The sequence below is a fragment of the Oncorhynchus mykiss genome, chromosome 18 (assembly GCF_057628025.1).
Source record: "Oncorhynchus mykiss isolate SJ-2025 chromosome 18, ASM5762802v1, whole genome shotgun sequence".
NCBI classification, from domain to species: Eukaryota; Metazoa; Chordata; class Actinopteri; order Salmoniformes; family Salmonidae; genus Oncorhynchus; species Oncorhynchus mykiss.
In genome coordinates, this window is record NC_143039.1 from 18,913,261 (window position 1) to 18,929,276 (window position 16,016).

The 16,016-nt window shown below is 44.6% G+C and overlaps 2 protein-coding genes across 2 annotated transcripts in view; one reads left to right on the forward strand and one right to left on the reverse strand.

Moving 5' to 3' along the window:
- Window positions 1-354: 354 nt before the first annotated feature.
- LOC118941094 (atypical chemokine receptor 3) lies at window positions 355-9,576 on the reverse strand. The gene is made up of 3 exons (XM_090207600.1): window positions 9,113-9,576; window positions 3,227-4,063; window positions 355-2,954 (listed from the first exon to the last, which is right to left on the reverse strand). Exons 2-3 carry the CDS (start codon window positions 4,003-4,005, stop codon window positions 2,609-2,611), a joined length of 1,125 nt encoding a protein of 374 aa, XP_090063726.1. The 5' UTR covers window positions 4,006-4,063; window positions 9,113-9,576; the 3' UTR covers window positions 355-2,608.
- A 2,342-nt stretch (window positions 9,577-11,918) lies between these two features.
- The window catches only part of LOC110495609 (dynein regulatory complex subunit 11), a 54,673-nt gene continuing 50,575 nt past the window's right edge, over window positions 11,919-16,016 (forward strand). The window contains exons 1-4 of the mRNA XM_090207599.1: window positions 11,919-12,643; window positions 14,632-14,959; window positions 15,145-15,267; window positions 15,581-15,775. Coding sequence (XP_090063725.1) covers window positions 12,633-12,643; window positions 14,632-14,959; window positions 15,145-15,267; window positions 15,581-15,775 — 657 coding nt within the window. The 5' untranslated portion in view covers window positions 11,919-12,632. The remainder of the gene's footprint in view (window positions 12,644-14,631; window positions 14,960-15,144; window positions 15,268-15,580; window positions 15,776-16,016) is intronic.

Below are 16,016 nucleotides of genomic sequence, written 5' to 3' on the forward strand. Positions count from 1 at the left end.
AGACACATGTTGTTCTGGAAGAAAACACAACCCATACATTCTAGAACACACACAGACACATGTTGTTCTGGAAGAAAACACAACCCATACATTCTAGAACACACACAGACACATGTTGTTCTGGAAGAAAACACAACCCATACATTCTAGAACACGCACAGACACATGTTGTTCTGGAAGAAAACACAACCCATACATTCTAGAACACACACAGACACATGTTGTTCTGGAAGAAAACACAACCTATACATTCTAGAACACACACAGACACATGTTGTTCTAGAAGAGCATTCTATACATTCCAAAACACAAATATTCCCCTCTCAGACAAAGAAGTTTGAGGCAATAATAAAAAGTTTTGTGCATTTATTTGTTATTTTACACAAGAGCGTAAAAACATCCACTGACTGGCAAGAAACTGCGTGTGCAAATTCAAAAAGAGTTGCAAATGATGTGCAGGTTGTGACTGAAATGTACACACATTGGCTGTTTTTCTTTTGTGTGGTGAAATAAATGCAAACGAGTTGAACAAAAAGAACACGATAACTGAAATAGAACTAATGGTACATTATTTTAAACAGTAGCAGAACTGCCATTTTTAAACATTACACAGAAAGCACACCTTCATTGATTCCGTTTCACAAAACTTCACAAAATCACTGCACCTACAGATCAACAAATATATAACTATGATATTTACAGAATAAACAATGATCTAATAATGTGGATTTGAAAGTCTACTCCTTCATTCTACATACTAAGCACCAATACTTTCTAAATGCGTCATCTAGAGGAGTGTTTGGATTCTCCTGGCTTCACATTGACACCTCACTAACCATCATACATACATCAACATACATACATCTACTTCTCACATTGACACCTCACTAACCATCATACACACATCAACATACATACATCTACTTCTCACATTGACACCTCACTAACCATCATACACACATCAACATGAATACATCTACTTCTCACATTGACACCTCACTAACCATCATACACACATCAACATGGATACTTCTCACATTGACACCTCACTAACCATCATACACACATCAACATGGATACTTCTCACATTGACACCTCACTAACCATCATACACACATCAACATGGATACTTCTCACATTGACACCTCACTAACCATCATACACACATCAACATACATACATCTACTTCTCACATTGACACCTCACTAACCATCATACACACATCAACATGGATACTTCTCACATTGACATCTCACTAACCATCATACACACATCAACATGAATACATCTACTTCTCACATTGACACCTCACTAACCATCATACACACATCAACATGGATACATCTACTTCTCACATTGACACCTCACTAACCATCATACACACATCAACATACATACATCTACTTCTCACATTGACACCTCACTAACCATCATACACACATCAACATGGATACATCTACTTCTCACATTGACACCTCACTAACCATCATACACACATCAACATACATACATCTACTTCTCACATTGACACCTCACTAACCATCATACACACATCAACATGAATACATCTACTTCTCACATTGACACCTCACTAACCATCATACACACATCAACATACATACATCTACTTCTCACATTCTACAGATTGGCTTTCGTGTTTGTAATGTCTTTTTTATGGCCCCGGTGAAGACCAGAAGTTGCTTAAGAGTCAGCTGATGGGGATCAGAATAAAGAATACAAAATAAAATAGAGCTTTAGAGTTTTGACTCTGGTCTCGGCTGTCAGTCCGTTTGACATTCCTGATTTCCATGTAAACACAGTGGCTTGATTCAGTGGCAGGTCCTTCAGGGTAATGGAGTCTGGTTGACTGACTGCCTGCTCACATAAACACTGGCAGGGAGAGCACCTCGTCTCCCTCCGCTGTGGCTCTGACCAGGGCAGGGGGAAGTGTGTGTGTGTGTGTGTGTGTGTGTGTGTGTGTGTGTGTGTGTGTGTGTGTGTGTGTGTGTGTGTGTGTGTGTGTGTGTGTGTGTGTGTGTGTGTGTGTGTGTGTGTGTGTGTGTGTGTGTGTGTGTGTGTGTTTACGGTGTCGTTGAACCATCTGTTTGGGTGACACCAAGTCTCCAGTTCAGAAGAAGTGCTTTCTCAAGAAGACCCCCCACCCCTGTTACTAGGCAAGGGGGAAGTTAACCAAACTCACTCAGAAAGGGGGAAGTTAACCAAACTCACTCAGAAAGGGGGAAGTTAACCAAACTCACTCAGAAAGGGAGAAGTTAACCAAACTCACTCAGAAAGGGAGAAGTTAACCAAACTCACTCAGAAAGGGAGAAGTTAACCAAACTCACTCAAAAAGGGGGAAATTACAACAAAACGGGAGTTACACTGAAACAGAGCATATTTGGTCTTGGTCTTTTACAGTGCGTCTAATGTGCTTGAGATGTCCTTCCCAGGGACTGCATTCAGTCAGTTAACTGTTCAGCCCATTCAGCAGGCCTTAAATAGAGTCTGTTTGGTAGAGAGTCAGTTCTCTGTGAGTTGTGTGACATCACCTCTGTGTGTCCAAGACAATTTTCCCCTCAGGGACAATTTTCCTCTCCCAGCGGGCCAATCACACGTTATTCTCCACCGCCGCCACGGCCAAGTACTCTGTCTCGGACACATGTGATGCGTCAATGAGCTTGGCCAGGCCCGTCTTGGTGGAATACTTGAAGATGAAGGCCTTCATGAGGTCGTAACGGTAGTTTCTATTGATGAAGTTATAAATGACGGGGTTGATGCAGCAGTGGATGAGGCTGAAGCACTGGGTCAGGTGGAGGGACACATACAGGAAGTTCTCCAGCCTGCAGCTGAAGGGCAGGACGTTGAGGAGAGATAAAGTGTCGACCAATAGGACTCCGTGGTAGGGCAGCCAGCAGACCAGGAACACCACAATGTAGGTCAGGATGATCTTCCGGCTGAAAATAATCATTGATTAATCATTGATTGGATTTATAAAGTGTATGTGTGTGTGTGTGTGTGTGTGTGTGTGTGTGTGTGTGTGTGTGTGTGTGTGTGTGTGCGTGCGTGTGTGTGCATGTGTGCGCGCATGCGTGTGTTTGTGCGTGTGTGTGTGCGTGTTTGTGTGTGCATGTGTGCGTGCGTGTGTGTGTGTGTGTGTGTGTGTGTGTGTGTGTGTGTGTGTGTGTGTGTGTTTGTCTGTGTGTGTGTGTGTAAGGGGGACACTCACCTGATGCGGCGCTCCTGGTTTGAGTTGGCGCTGGAGCCGGGCGGGTTGGCGTTGCCAATGGAGCTTGCTAATAACAGGTAGAAGACAGCGATGACTGGGAACGGGATGGCGAAGCCCAGGATGATGAAGCTAAGCTGGATGCCCACCATCCACTCTCGGGGGTTGTCAGTGGGGTAGACGGGCCGGCACAGGGTGGCGTCAGAGTGTGTGGACTTGACCGCCTGGAGAAAGTAAGTGTCTGGGACGGAGGCGGCCAGTGCCAGCAGCCAAACCAGGATACAGATCACCCTCCGCACCACCTTCTTCCTGCGGCTGTTCCCTCCGTCTCCGAATAGCGCCACGGACAGGTAGCGGTCCACGCTCATACAGGTGAGGAAGAAGATACTCCCGAAGAGGTTGACGCTGAACACCAGGTGGGTGATCTTACAGACGGCCTCGCCGAAGGGCCAGTGGCCGCGCTGTAGCAGCGAGCTGACCCAGACTGGGAGAGTAGCCACCACACAGAGGTCAGCCACAGCCAGGTTGAGGATGTACAGGTGGGTTTCAAAACGGTTCCTCTCTGAGCGGAGGTTGACCCACACCACCAGGGTGTTGGCGGCCAGGCCCACCAGGAAGATGAAGATGTAGAGGACAGAGAGGGTGTAGAGCACCGCCGCGTGGCTGAACCCAGCCGGGCACAGCAGAGCCTCTACGTGGTGGGATGACATGTTGTCCCCTGTGAAGTTAAGCTCCGACCACATCTCCATCAGCTCCGTCAGCTCGTTCACACTCAGACTCATGGTGGCGTTCACCGCAGTAGGGGGAAGGCCGTGTTGTGAAAAAGACAGAATCCACAATCTGTAAAGCAAGAAGTTAGCTGGTTAGAGTTTGCGCAAAACAAATGGATCAACTGAGGGGCTGTATGAGGGGAAATATGTCCATTTGCAAAACAAGACATTTGCTGGGTGACCACACAAACATATGGACCAAATATGTCAAACAATAATTTCTTTAGAGGGACAACAGGCGTTATCTAAAACATCTCAAGAGGCCAGGGGCGTCAATGACCCCCGAAATCTGAGGGTAAAAAGTATGTGATGATGTCTGGGGGGGGGGGGGGCTAGGTGGTCCTGAAGTTGGAGAATCTCCCATTTTCCAAACTCCTGAAACAGCATTTTCCATGCTTAATTCTACGTAAAAAATATATATATTTATTTTTCTGCATATCTAAGCATACCTACGAGCTGTCTGTACCCTTACTGTAAATTACTGTAAAGAAACTAAATATGCTAAAATCTGGGTAACAGATTGAAAGGTGTGTGACTTATTCAGTACATTTAGTTATTGGTTGCTTTTCTAAAGTCTTCCAACCTTGCCAGCCAGCATTCCAGCTAAGATGGTTTTAGACAAGCTAGCTACTCCAACTAGATTGATAACCTGAAATGGCTTCTGGGTAGCTAGTTACTGGGTTGGGGGATTGGGAACATATCTGGAATAGCTAAAGCCAACTTCATACAATTGCAAGGTGGCTAGTAGTGTTAAAGAGACTTTTTAGTATTTTTTATTACAGGATAAATCTGAGGGTCATGTCCCCTGTGCTCCCCATGGGCATGGTGCCTCTGTCCGAGGCGGCATGGTGGGATGTCAGGGGGTTAGACCGATCGCATGCTGTGTCCAGGAATGTTCTCAATGTTTTCCCTCTAGTTCATTAGACAGAGACATTCCTCAGGACTCCCGAGTTCCTCCTAGTCCATCGATAACAATCAAAGTTCCTCCTACCTAGTCCATCAATAACAAGCAGAGTTCCTCCAAGTACATCAATAACAAGTAGAATTCCTCCTAGTACATAAATAACAAGCAGGATTGGGGCCATCGCTGCCAAAGGAGGAGTTATCATGGTCTAAGACAGACAGATTCTCACATCTGAGACCAATCTGACTACTGCAAACTGGGAGCTGAGGGACTATTTCAACTATGCCTGTATTACCACTGAATTATGAACTGAAGTAAACCAGTAAATGATGTATTACTAAATCAAAATAAAGTGCTTTTCAGATTATACCACTTTCAAATGTAACTGTGGCATGGTCCATTTTAAGCTAAATCAAATAAATATCACTAAATACTGTAGGTACATGTGGAACATGGACATTTATGAGTCCATTGTATTTGTGTACATCCATTTTTATGACTGTGAAATAAGGACCTCCCAACCTCACAAGGACCTCTGAACGACATTCACTTAGCCTTGAGCACAAAGAGAGTGAAGAGAGTACTGACGCTTTCAATGCGACCCAGGAATACCTCACGGTGAGAACTTCACGGACACAGAAACGTAGCCTGCGATTGAGATATGGACAGGATGGTGTGTGTGTGTGTGTGTGTGTGTGTGTGTGTGTGTGTGTGTGTGTGTGTGCGTGCGTGCGTGCGTGTGTGTGCGTGCGTGCGTGCGTGTGTGTGTCTGTCTATGGAAGGTATGGAAGGTGAACGGTCCCGTTCTTCACTAGAAACAGTGAACCGGCATCATGTCATGACCCTTTCCTTTGAACCGACAGTTCCAGGGTGAGGGGTCAGAGGGCCGTGTTGTTGAGAGAGAGATGTGAAGCGAGCCAGAGAGCTTCACATCAGATGAGACCAGAGAACACAGGATGCAACTGGTGCTGCTGGGTAGCCCTTCACACACTGATAAAACCTCTCACGACTTGGCTTTTACTGCCTGTCTTCATGGAATACAGCACTTCATAAGGCATGTTCAGACTGTTCAGTGTTTATACCTTATAAGGCATGTTCAGAGTTTATACTTTATACGATATGTTCAGACATGTTCAGAGTTTATACCTAATGTTTGTAAAACAAATAGAACTAATATAAATGCAATTGAAATGGATGAACTGGATTTAACCATCAAACAACTTAATTGTTTCTTTATTTGCTTATAACATTAGCCAGATGTTTGTTCATCTAACAGAATTACCATATAGCCTTAAAAGCATTGTGGGTAACATGAGTAGATAGACAGCTGTCTTTAAGATGACCTTAAATCCCTGACAGATGAAAACTAAAAGCCTGACCCATTTGGGAGAGGTGGGTCACATAAAAACAAAAGCTGCAGAAAGCTTGGTGTTGTTACTGCCGTCAATCCCACCTCCATCCATTTGGGAATGGATAACATTAAACGCTGCATCTCCACCTGCCATAAAACACAGCGGCCCTTTTGAGGACCCCAGTCCTTGTAAATCTGTTGTGTTTTCACTGGTCAAACAGAGTGGCTCTTCACCTGGTTCCCTTGTCCTCCCTCTAGCCCCCAGTGGCCCCAGGGCAGCTAGCACCGTCTAGGGCACAAAGAGCTGCCCGTGTGGACACAGCGTCTCTCACCACCACACCCCAATATTACATCCAACCACAGACACACACAAACACACTCACATACACTCACGTACTCACACACACACAAACAAACATACAGTATACACATATTATACACAACCTCCACTCTCTTTCTCGCTCCCAGTCTCTCAGTCTCTCAGTCTCCCAGTCTCCCAGTCTTTCAGTCTCCCAGTCTCCCAGTCTCTCTGTCTTTCAGTCTCCCAGTCTCTCTGTCTTTCAGTCTCCCAGTCTCCTAGTCTCCCAGTCTCTCAGTCTCCCAGTCTCTCAGTCTCCCAGTCTCTCAGTCTCTCAGTCTGTCAGTCTCCCAGTCTCTCTGTCTTTCAGTCTCCCAGTCTTTCAGTCTCCCAGTCTTTCAGTCTCTCAGTCTCCCAGTCTCCCAGTCTCCCAGTCTCTCAGTCTCTGAGGCTCCCAGTCTCTCAGCTGCTCAGTCTCCCAGTCTCTCAGTCTCTCAGTCTCCCAGTCTCCCAGTCTCTCAGTCTCTCAGTCTCTCAGTCTCTCAGTCTCCCAGTCTCTCAGTCTCTCAGTCTCCCAGTCTCTCAGTCTCTCAGTCTCTCAGTCTCCCAGTCTCCCAGTCTCTCAGTCTCTCAGTCTCTCAGTCTCCCAGTCTCTCAGTCTCTCAGTCTCTCAGTCTCCCAGTCTCTCAGTCTCTCTGTCTTTCAGTCTCCCAGTCTCCCAGTCTCCCAGTCTCTCAGTCTCCGAGTCTCCCAGTCTCCCAGTTGCTCAGTCGCTCAGTCTCCCAGTCTCCCAGTCTCTCAGTTTCTCAGTCTCTCAGTCTCCCAGTCTCTCAGTCTCTCAGTCTCTCAGTCTCCCAGTCTCTCAGTCTCTCAGTCTCCCAGTCTCTCAGTCTCTCAGTCTCTCAGTCTCCGAGTCTTTCAGTCTCTCAGTCTTTCTCACTGTTTTTCTGTCTTTCTCCATCTCTGTCTTTTCTGCTTTTTCCTCTCTGCATAATACACTCCCTCTCCCTGTCCATCTACCTGTCCATTTCCCTGTCCAGCTCCCTGTCCATCTCCCTGTCCAGCTCCCTGTCCATCTCCCTGTCCATCTCCATCTCCCTGTCCATCTCCATGTCCATCTCCCTGTCCAGCTCCCTGTCCATCTCCCTGTCCATCTCCATGTCCATCTCCCTGTCCATCTCCATCTCCATGTCCATCTCCCTGTCCACCTCCCTGTCCATCTCCCTGTCCATCTCCCTGTCCATCTCCATGTCCATCTCCCTGTCCATCTCCCTCCCCCTCTCCCTCCCCCTCTCCCTGTCCATCTCCCTGTCCATCTCCATGTCCATCTCCCTGTCCATCTCCCTGTCCATCTCCCTCCCCATCTCCCTCCCTCCCCTCCCCATCTCCCTGCCCATCTCCCTTCCCCCTCTCCATCTCCCTTCCCCCTCTCCTCTCCCACCCCTCTCCCTTCCCTTTTCCATCTTCCCTCCCCCTCTCCCTCCCCCTCTCCCTGTCCATCTCCCTGTCCATCTCCATGTCCATCTCCCTCCCCATCTCCCTCCCTCCCCTCCCCATCTCCCTGTCCATCTCCCTTCCCCCTGTCCATCTCCCTTCCCCCTCTCCTCTCCCACCCCTCTCCCTTCCCCTTTTCCATCTTCCCTACCCCTCTCCATCCTCCCTCTCCCTCTCAATCCCCCTTCTAGTTCTTGTCTCAGAAGAAACCCTGCAACTTTAAACTGTTTCCCTCCTCCTCCAAGGAACTATACCCCCCCCCCCCCTCACACACACACACACACACACACACACACATACACACATTTCTCTCTCCCCACTCTTTTTCACAGTGAAAATTCTGCCACCATCTGTACTAAATGAATGCATTGAAAGGTAGGCTCTTAACGGTGTCCATCCAGCATATAGCCTGCTGAATATGTGAATGACCAAAATGGGTCAGTCTTAAGTGGGATTTTAGTGATTGTGCATAAGTCTTCTGAAGATACAGTAGATGAATGTTGTCCTACTATAAACGACTTTTGTTAACGGAAATACACACTATAAACTACAGAACTTTTCCATTAATTATTTGATGCGTGATTTATTCACATAAACAGACCCACAGTTCCTGAACACGCTATACCTCTACCTGTCAGCTATAATGCAATATGTTAAGATTTTTTTTAAAGAACGTTATTGTGCACAATTTAGGTGCGTCTATCCATTGCCGTATCATTTGCTTACATACAGGGCAATCTAGATCTGTTTGAATGTAGACCAGTCTGCGGGGATATAACCCACTGTTAATCCGATAGAACCCACTGTTAATCCACACCCCCAACTGTGAGACCCGGGGCGTTTTTACAAATGTATGACAACTTCAGAGCACAACAAATCTCAGCGCCGTGGAATGGTTGGGTAATGTCAAAGTATTCGTTTTCTAAACTCAAGAAAAACTAACAAATAACAAACATATAACATGCCAGTTATAAAAAGTATAATAACCTATGAACTAAATGTATTTTATTTTCTGTCAGTGAAAAAGTAGGATAAAATGCACTATGGGTAGTGTTATTTAAAGGTTACTTACAAAAGGCCTTTCGGTGTCCTTTGTAACTCCGTCAACACAGAAATTGCACAGAATGTCCCCGTGAATGCTTTTGAGAGTCCCTAGACTGGTGTCAATATTGAGGTTATAGTAGGCCCATTGAAGTCTGTAGGTTATAAGCAAATTGACTGAAGAGCTCTCGGGTTCCTGCTCTGTCGAGACTAACTCGCTTTGTCCCGGTGCACTTGTTAAATACTGCAGAGAGCAACGCCTACTAGGGCAACTAGGCAGCTTGGTAAAACTGATTCATTGAGGTTTCAGCAAAAAAAAAACAATGGAATCGACGGATTTGCGAAACATCGGATTTCCACTCCCACCAACATAATAGAGATATAAATAGTAGTTAGTTATTTGTGTCCGAGTACTGAAAAGCCTGACGTCCAATTTGAAAGTCAGTGGGCTACGGAGTGCGTATGCTGCTTTGCATTCCATCACCTTCCGATACTGGTGGTGCGTTGGTGCTGAATTCTTTAGGGGACATTTCTTATAATAGATTGACGAGCTTTTCTGTAGGGCCATATATTATCATGATATTATTATAATTTAGTAGCCTATGCTAAATTCATTAGAATATTGGTAGATAATTGACTAAAATCAATGTAAAATATTTACAAGAAACTGTTAGCCAGTGGGCTATGTTTTACACTGAATTATTGTCTATGCCTACTTTTAAACATAATTTTGAAAGCATTAATAGGCCTATATAATAATGTGCAGGCAGCAGGGTAGCCTAGTGGTTAGAGCGTTGGACTAGTAACCGAAAGGTTGCTGACAAGGTACACATCTGTCATTCTACCCCTGAACAGGCAGTTAACCCACTGTTCCTAGGCCGTCATTGAAAATAAGAATTTGTTCTTAACAGACTTGCCTAACTAAATAAAGGAATTTAAAAAACAAATGTATTCACATCTTTAAAGGGATACTTCTGAAATTTGGCAATGAAGCCCTTTATCTACTTCACCAGAGTCAGATGAACTTGTGCATACCATTTTTATATCTGCCTGCAGTTTGAAGGAAGTTACTAACTAGCGTTAGCACGGTTGCAGCCAACCATCCAGTCACATGCTAGCAGTCATTGCGCTAGCGCTAGTTAGCATTGGCTCACTAAACTACCTCTATCATTCTGGATGCAGAGACATACAACTGGTATCCACGGAGGGAGGTAGCCTAGCGGTTAAGAGCTCTTGAGCACTAACTTAGGGTGCTGGTTCGAATTCCTGAGCTGACTAGGTGAAACATCTGTAGATGTACCCCTGAGCAAGGCACTTCGCCCTAATTGCTCCTTTAAAAGGATGACTAAAATGTAGAAAGTAAATGCAAGCGACAAGTTCACCTGATGTAGATAAAAAATAAAGGGGTTCATTACCAAATTCCCTAATAAGGCTCTCTGTTAACCAAATTCCATTTGGAGTGACCTGAGTGCGCGCATAAAAGATTGGTGTGAAAATTTGATTACTTTGCCTTCTAGGCAAACTGAGGATGGAGGAATTCATGCAAACAGATGATCTAGAAGAGACACTCCTTTATTTGACCTGCACGTGGTTAAAGTTGGAACACTTAGTAGGTGAATGTTTTTGGTGTTTAACTATATATTTTTTAACCTTTCTTTCAAACTCAAAGGCTTGGTGTTCTTTAGGAGCTCACCTGTTCACCTGCCTTACTGGGGTGAGTTTAAACACATAGGCCCTATGCCAGCTTGGCTCTTGTCATCTTGATTTTGGCAAGACATCTTACCATATGCCATATATGCCATATAAAAAAAGCACAATGTGAAATTTCATTCATTGAAATATTTGCCAATGTATTGTGTAATTTTAGAAAGGAAGGATGGATGTTTGTTTGCCAGGGAATTTGATACAGTAGATAGATTGTGTCTGACTGACAAAGCCAGGGTGCTGCACCTGGTTGAACAATGCATGTCCATCCTCACTGCATCTGACAGAACCATCAGGGCCAGTCTCTGATGTCCTGCAAGCCAACGCCAGATTCGGGTACTTTCTGAGGTTGTTCCCACCTGGCTTGGGCCCGTCAGAGGGGAATCCAGTGAGATTCGGTAAAAAGCACCCCTCTCCCTTCCACCTTATGAGTTTACAGTTGGCTACATAACTGCCCATGTTGTGTCCTTAAACCTCTATTTTAATGATATAAAACATGTCAGCGGAAAATGACATTTAACTGTGGATCATTGATAAGATGAGTTTATATAAAAGTTATCTGAAATACCGTTCCACTTCAAACATTAGCCTATCTGCTACTTTTGATGTAGCCATTAGTGAACGTGTGGAAAGTTCATTTCAACAGGCTGTAGCACCTGTATGTTACTGTCTATCTCACCAGTCAGTTATTCAATATACCATGGAAGGCACGCATGACGGATCATATAGCACTCATAATCAGCCTTTGTTTTGGGGGACCACCGGGATAAAGGATGTCCTTAGGATCTATTGATGCGTTCACTGCAAATAGAATGTTACAGTATGCTGATATTGCACATTAGAAAGCCATACATCTCTGTTCAGCCAGCTCATTTGCCTAAGCGTGCATATAGTGACGTGTCTTTCTTTACATGTGCTGGTAATGTTGACTAAATATTGTCAACAACTTTAGAAAAACAACTTGGGAAAATGTAGAATGAAAAAAGAGAAAGGAAGGCTCTGTATAAATTCATTTGCTGCCGGTAAAAGTGAGAGCAACATCTCTTCTGCTATAGTTCTAAACGACACGAGCTATCGTTTGGTCAAACCTCATTGCGCAGGCGTGGCGTTTCGTTGCTAGACGCTCTGGCGCGCACACAGCAAGAAAGCAAACACGCTTCAGTCGATGGGAAGCGCATAACTTTTTTGGCGAAGTCTTTAAATTGAAAAATAGGTATAGTATGGCATCTTCAGTGAGATTTTATTAATTAAAAATCTAAAATGATTCGTGTTTAAAATTATAATCTTATTCTGTGTTATTTGAGAGTGTGACGATATTTTCCCACATCAAATGCGATGTTATTGGCTCCTGTTTTGTGTGATAGAGATTTGAACCTTGTCTCCAAAGCACCTGTCTGACCCATGTTTTGACTGCCGAACGGTTTCGGAGTCTGAACATCCCAAGGATGGAACCGATCTAGAACAGCGGTGTTTCCCCTAGAATAACGTAAATATAGCTATTATCATTAAATACCCATTTTTTTAATTTGGAAATTAAAGTGAGATGTTTTCAATTTTATCAGATGCGTAATTTTTTATTTACAAGTTATTATTTTCAATAACGGCCTAGGAACATTGGGTTAACGGCCTTGTTCAGAGGAAGAACGACAGATTTTTACCTTGTCAACTCGGGGATTCGATTTTACAACCTTTCGGTTTCTAGTACGTTTTAACCACTAGGCTACCTGCCGCCCAATGCAATGCTTGTGCATTAACCTTAGGTTACCTTAGGTTAGCCTTATAGTGCATCAAGAAAAACGGAACTCACAATTCTATTGGAAACATAGCTCGTGGAATTACACTCAAGAATGTCACACAGGTATTCTATTTTGTTTTATCTACATTATGTATCTCATATTGTGCAAATTCTGTAACCAATGTTGTGGCTAGACTATATAGGCCTATAGGACACTTGGAAAGATCCAAATGACACCCACAGACATTTCCAGGAGAGGCACTGCACAACTCTAAACAGAGTCAACCACTTACTCAGTTGTGGTCCTACTTCCTTTATGATTTCCTGACTATTAAAAGGGCTATGGGAGAGCAGCAGTTTGCGAAAGAGAGAGGAAGTCTACATTGTGTTTTGCTGTTCCCATAACAACAGACAGTCATGTTTGTATCAACCTGGCTAAGCATTTCAAAAGCAGTTAGTCTGAGCTATATTTCCCATCCCTAGATGTTGTTACTGAAATGTTACCACACAGCTTTATTCACAGATATATGTCTACTCACTGAGGACATGTGAAACAAAACAAACAAAATAAAGCCTAATCCTTTATTTCCTGGTCACCTGACCGGTTTAAGCCTTTGTGATTTGTTGACCTTGTAGGTTTTTGGGTTTCATTGGGGGTCCTTTGAATTATTTTGACTTAACAGCGTTGTTGCCTGGGCACTAGTTGGGTATCTGGTTGAATTCCCCAACACCCTCTCATTTTTATTGTAATGTCCCCCTCAGAAATGTCCTTTCAGCCTAGTCCTCACTACACCTCCCCCATTCCCACCCACTGACCCCTGGCAGCTTTGATTCAACCAGTCCCTTAACAAGAGTGGGCCATGGAAATGCTGCCTTTGGGGTAATGACATAGGCCTCATAGGAATATGAAAGGAGCATGGTAACACCATTGTAAGCCTCAGCTCTTTTAGATATACAGAGGCAGCAACTATGTTAAAAGTTAAAAGAGAAAATAATTACATGTTTACAGATGTAGGAGCGTAATTTGATCACTCTTTGTTTTGTTGCTGAGAATTTTCCAGCACCGCAGGAAATGCAGTTGAGCTTTGTGATTCACATAAATTAACTGAAACCCTACATTAACACACAGTTACATTAACAGTATTGCACTTTTCTTGTAGCCTACTTTTGGCCAGATTATGGACTAAATGTTAAAATCTGTTAAAAATCCTGTTGCTACAGGATTATTTTGCTGCGACAATATGGGTCAAATTAAGATCCTACATCTGTAGGCCTATAATGGATATTTGTTGATGGCTGTTAGGGAGTGACATTAGGGATATCTAGCGGCCATTTTTGTTTTCTTCATGGCATTGATTGTTCTATGTGTCAACAAACTCACATTTTTACAACAGCTAGGCTGAGGTAGGAAGGTATTTTTATACCTACAGTAAATATCAACTATGACCAAGAAGACAAGTGCACCCCTCTCATTCCCAGGTGTTTTAGCCAGGTGGTGTTAGGCTTGTTTGAAGGTTTTGACTGACAGACCACCTGCCAGTTACTGCATGACAAAGAGAGGGTTATTGACAATCTACTGCAAAGTGCAAGAAATAGGTGTTAGAATCCTTCAATCCTTTTAATGGTACTTATCAGACATTACCTGGAGAGACAGCTTTGCCAAGGGCAGCTATCCTGAAGCAGGTGACGGTTCTACCTTGGCCTTGATCCGTCCAGAAAAGTAAGAGAGAAAAGGGATAGAGAAAGAGCCAGACATAGTAAGAAAGAGAACCCTCCCCTCGAAATATGTCCAATATGTCCACCCACATACGATATGCCCTTCCCCTTCGCTCTCCCTTCTCTTCCTCCTTCACTTCCCCTTCTCCTCCTTCCCCTCCTCCTTCTCCTTCCCCTCCTCCTTCTGTTTCCCCTTCACCTCTCTCCTCCTGTTCTTTCCCCTTCACTCTCCCTTCTCCTCCTTCCCCTCCTCCTTCTCCTTCCCCTCCTCCTTCTGTTTCCCCTTCACCTTTTCTCTCCTCCTGTTCTTTCCCCTTCACTCTCCCTTCTCCTCCTCCTCCTTCACTCTCCCTTCTGCTTCTCTTTCCCCTTCTCCTCCTTGTCCTTCTCCTCAGCTCCTACACCAGGATGTGGGTCCAGGCCCATGGAGCCTTGGAGGACCTTCTGGTGGATGAGCACCCTCCCACTGCCCCTCGGCCGCTGAAGGACCGGCTGCAGGTCTTCCAGGGCCTGGCCACCTTCTACCTGAAGTACCTGCAGATCTTCCGCAGCCTGGAGGCTGTCTACGACCAGATAGTTCACCCCCAGAAGAGACGCATGGTCAGGCACGTGTTGGACGGCGTGATGGGTAGAATCCTGGAGCTCAAGAACGAGATGGTGGAGCTGGAGTTCTCAGAGTTCCACTACTTTGATGATGTGCTGCAGGACCTCAAGCTGACACCTGTGAGTCAGTGGTACTGTACCGGGGACTGAGTGATAGGACGTGAAGGGGGAATGAGGAAAAGGAGTTTCTGTATCCTGACAGTCATTTTCAAAGTATTTGGAACTCACCCCTTTAACTCAGAGATTCAACCTTTTGAATCACACACAACGACAGAGAAATATTTATGCAATATTATATTTTGCAGGAGGACCTGGAGGTGCCCATCCCTCAGTATTTTGTGAGAGAGAAGATGCGTGTGCTGCGGGACAGAGAGAAGATGCTGGCTCATGTCATGGCTAAAGGGGGACACATTGAACAGGTTGAGCAGGTTAGAGAAACACTATCAGACTCCTTATGTAAGAAATTATTACAATTGTTATCATGCAATTCATTAAAATAAATACGGATACCTCAGCCTAGATATATAGTGTGGATGTAGAATAAAATATTAAACATTACTCTAGTCTCACACAGCAGATGCTTCTTCCCCAAGTTGTATGCCTGGGGAGGAGGTTAACATTACTCTAGTCTCACACACCCGATGCTTCTTCCCCAAGTTGTATGCCTGGGGAGGAGGTTAACATTAATCTCACAGTGTTGAGGTCCTGTCCCTCTTACGTCTATACTGCTGTCTGTGTCAGGAGGTGTCGGTTCAGACCATGTGTCTGGAGGAAGCTGTTCGGGTCCTTCAGGTTTGTGAGCGGGCACGGCAGGGTCGGCTCAGGCATCGCTTCATGAAGGAGATACGGCAGGCTGAGGAAGAAGGGAGCCAGGCCAAGAGCCAAACACCCATCAGCACCCTGGACCCCGACCAGGCTGCCACATGCATTCAGAAGGTAAGGAGTGTAGTATACTTATTGTTTCGTTTGTCATATTTTGTCCGCAAACTTTACTTTCAATACCAGGCCAACATCTCCAATTGCTGTTGAACAGTACTGACTGATGTTTTAATACGAGTGAACCACTAAAGACACAGCCAACAGTCAGGGAAGCTGATTAACTGGGTTAAAGTAACTGTCCAGTGTTTCCAGATTTCTATGAAATATTACTTATAGTTAATTACAACATGAGTGAAAT

What these genes read in the sequence shown, in the direction of transcription:
- LOC118941094 (XM_090207600.1), bottom strand. Translation starts at nt 4,005, where the DNA reads ATGAGTCTGAGTGTGAACGAGCTGACGGAGCTGATGGAGATGTGGTCG. An exon ending in AACCAGGAGCGCCGCATCAG is followed by an intron (nt 2,955 to 3,226) that starts GTGAGTGTCCCC and finishes GATTATTTTCAG; the next exon opens with CCGGAAGATCATCCTGACCT.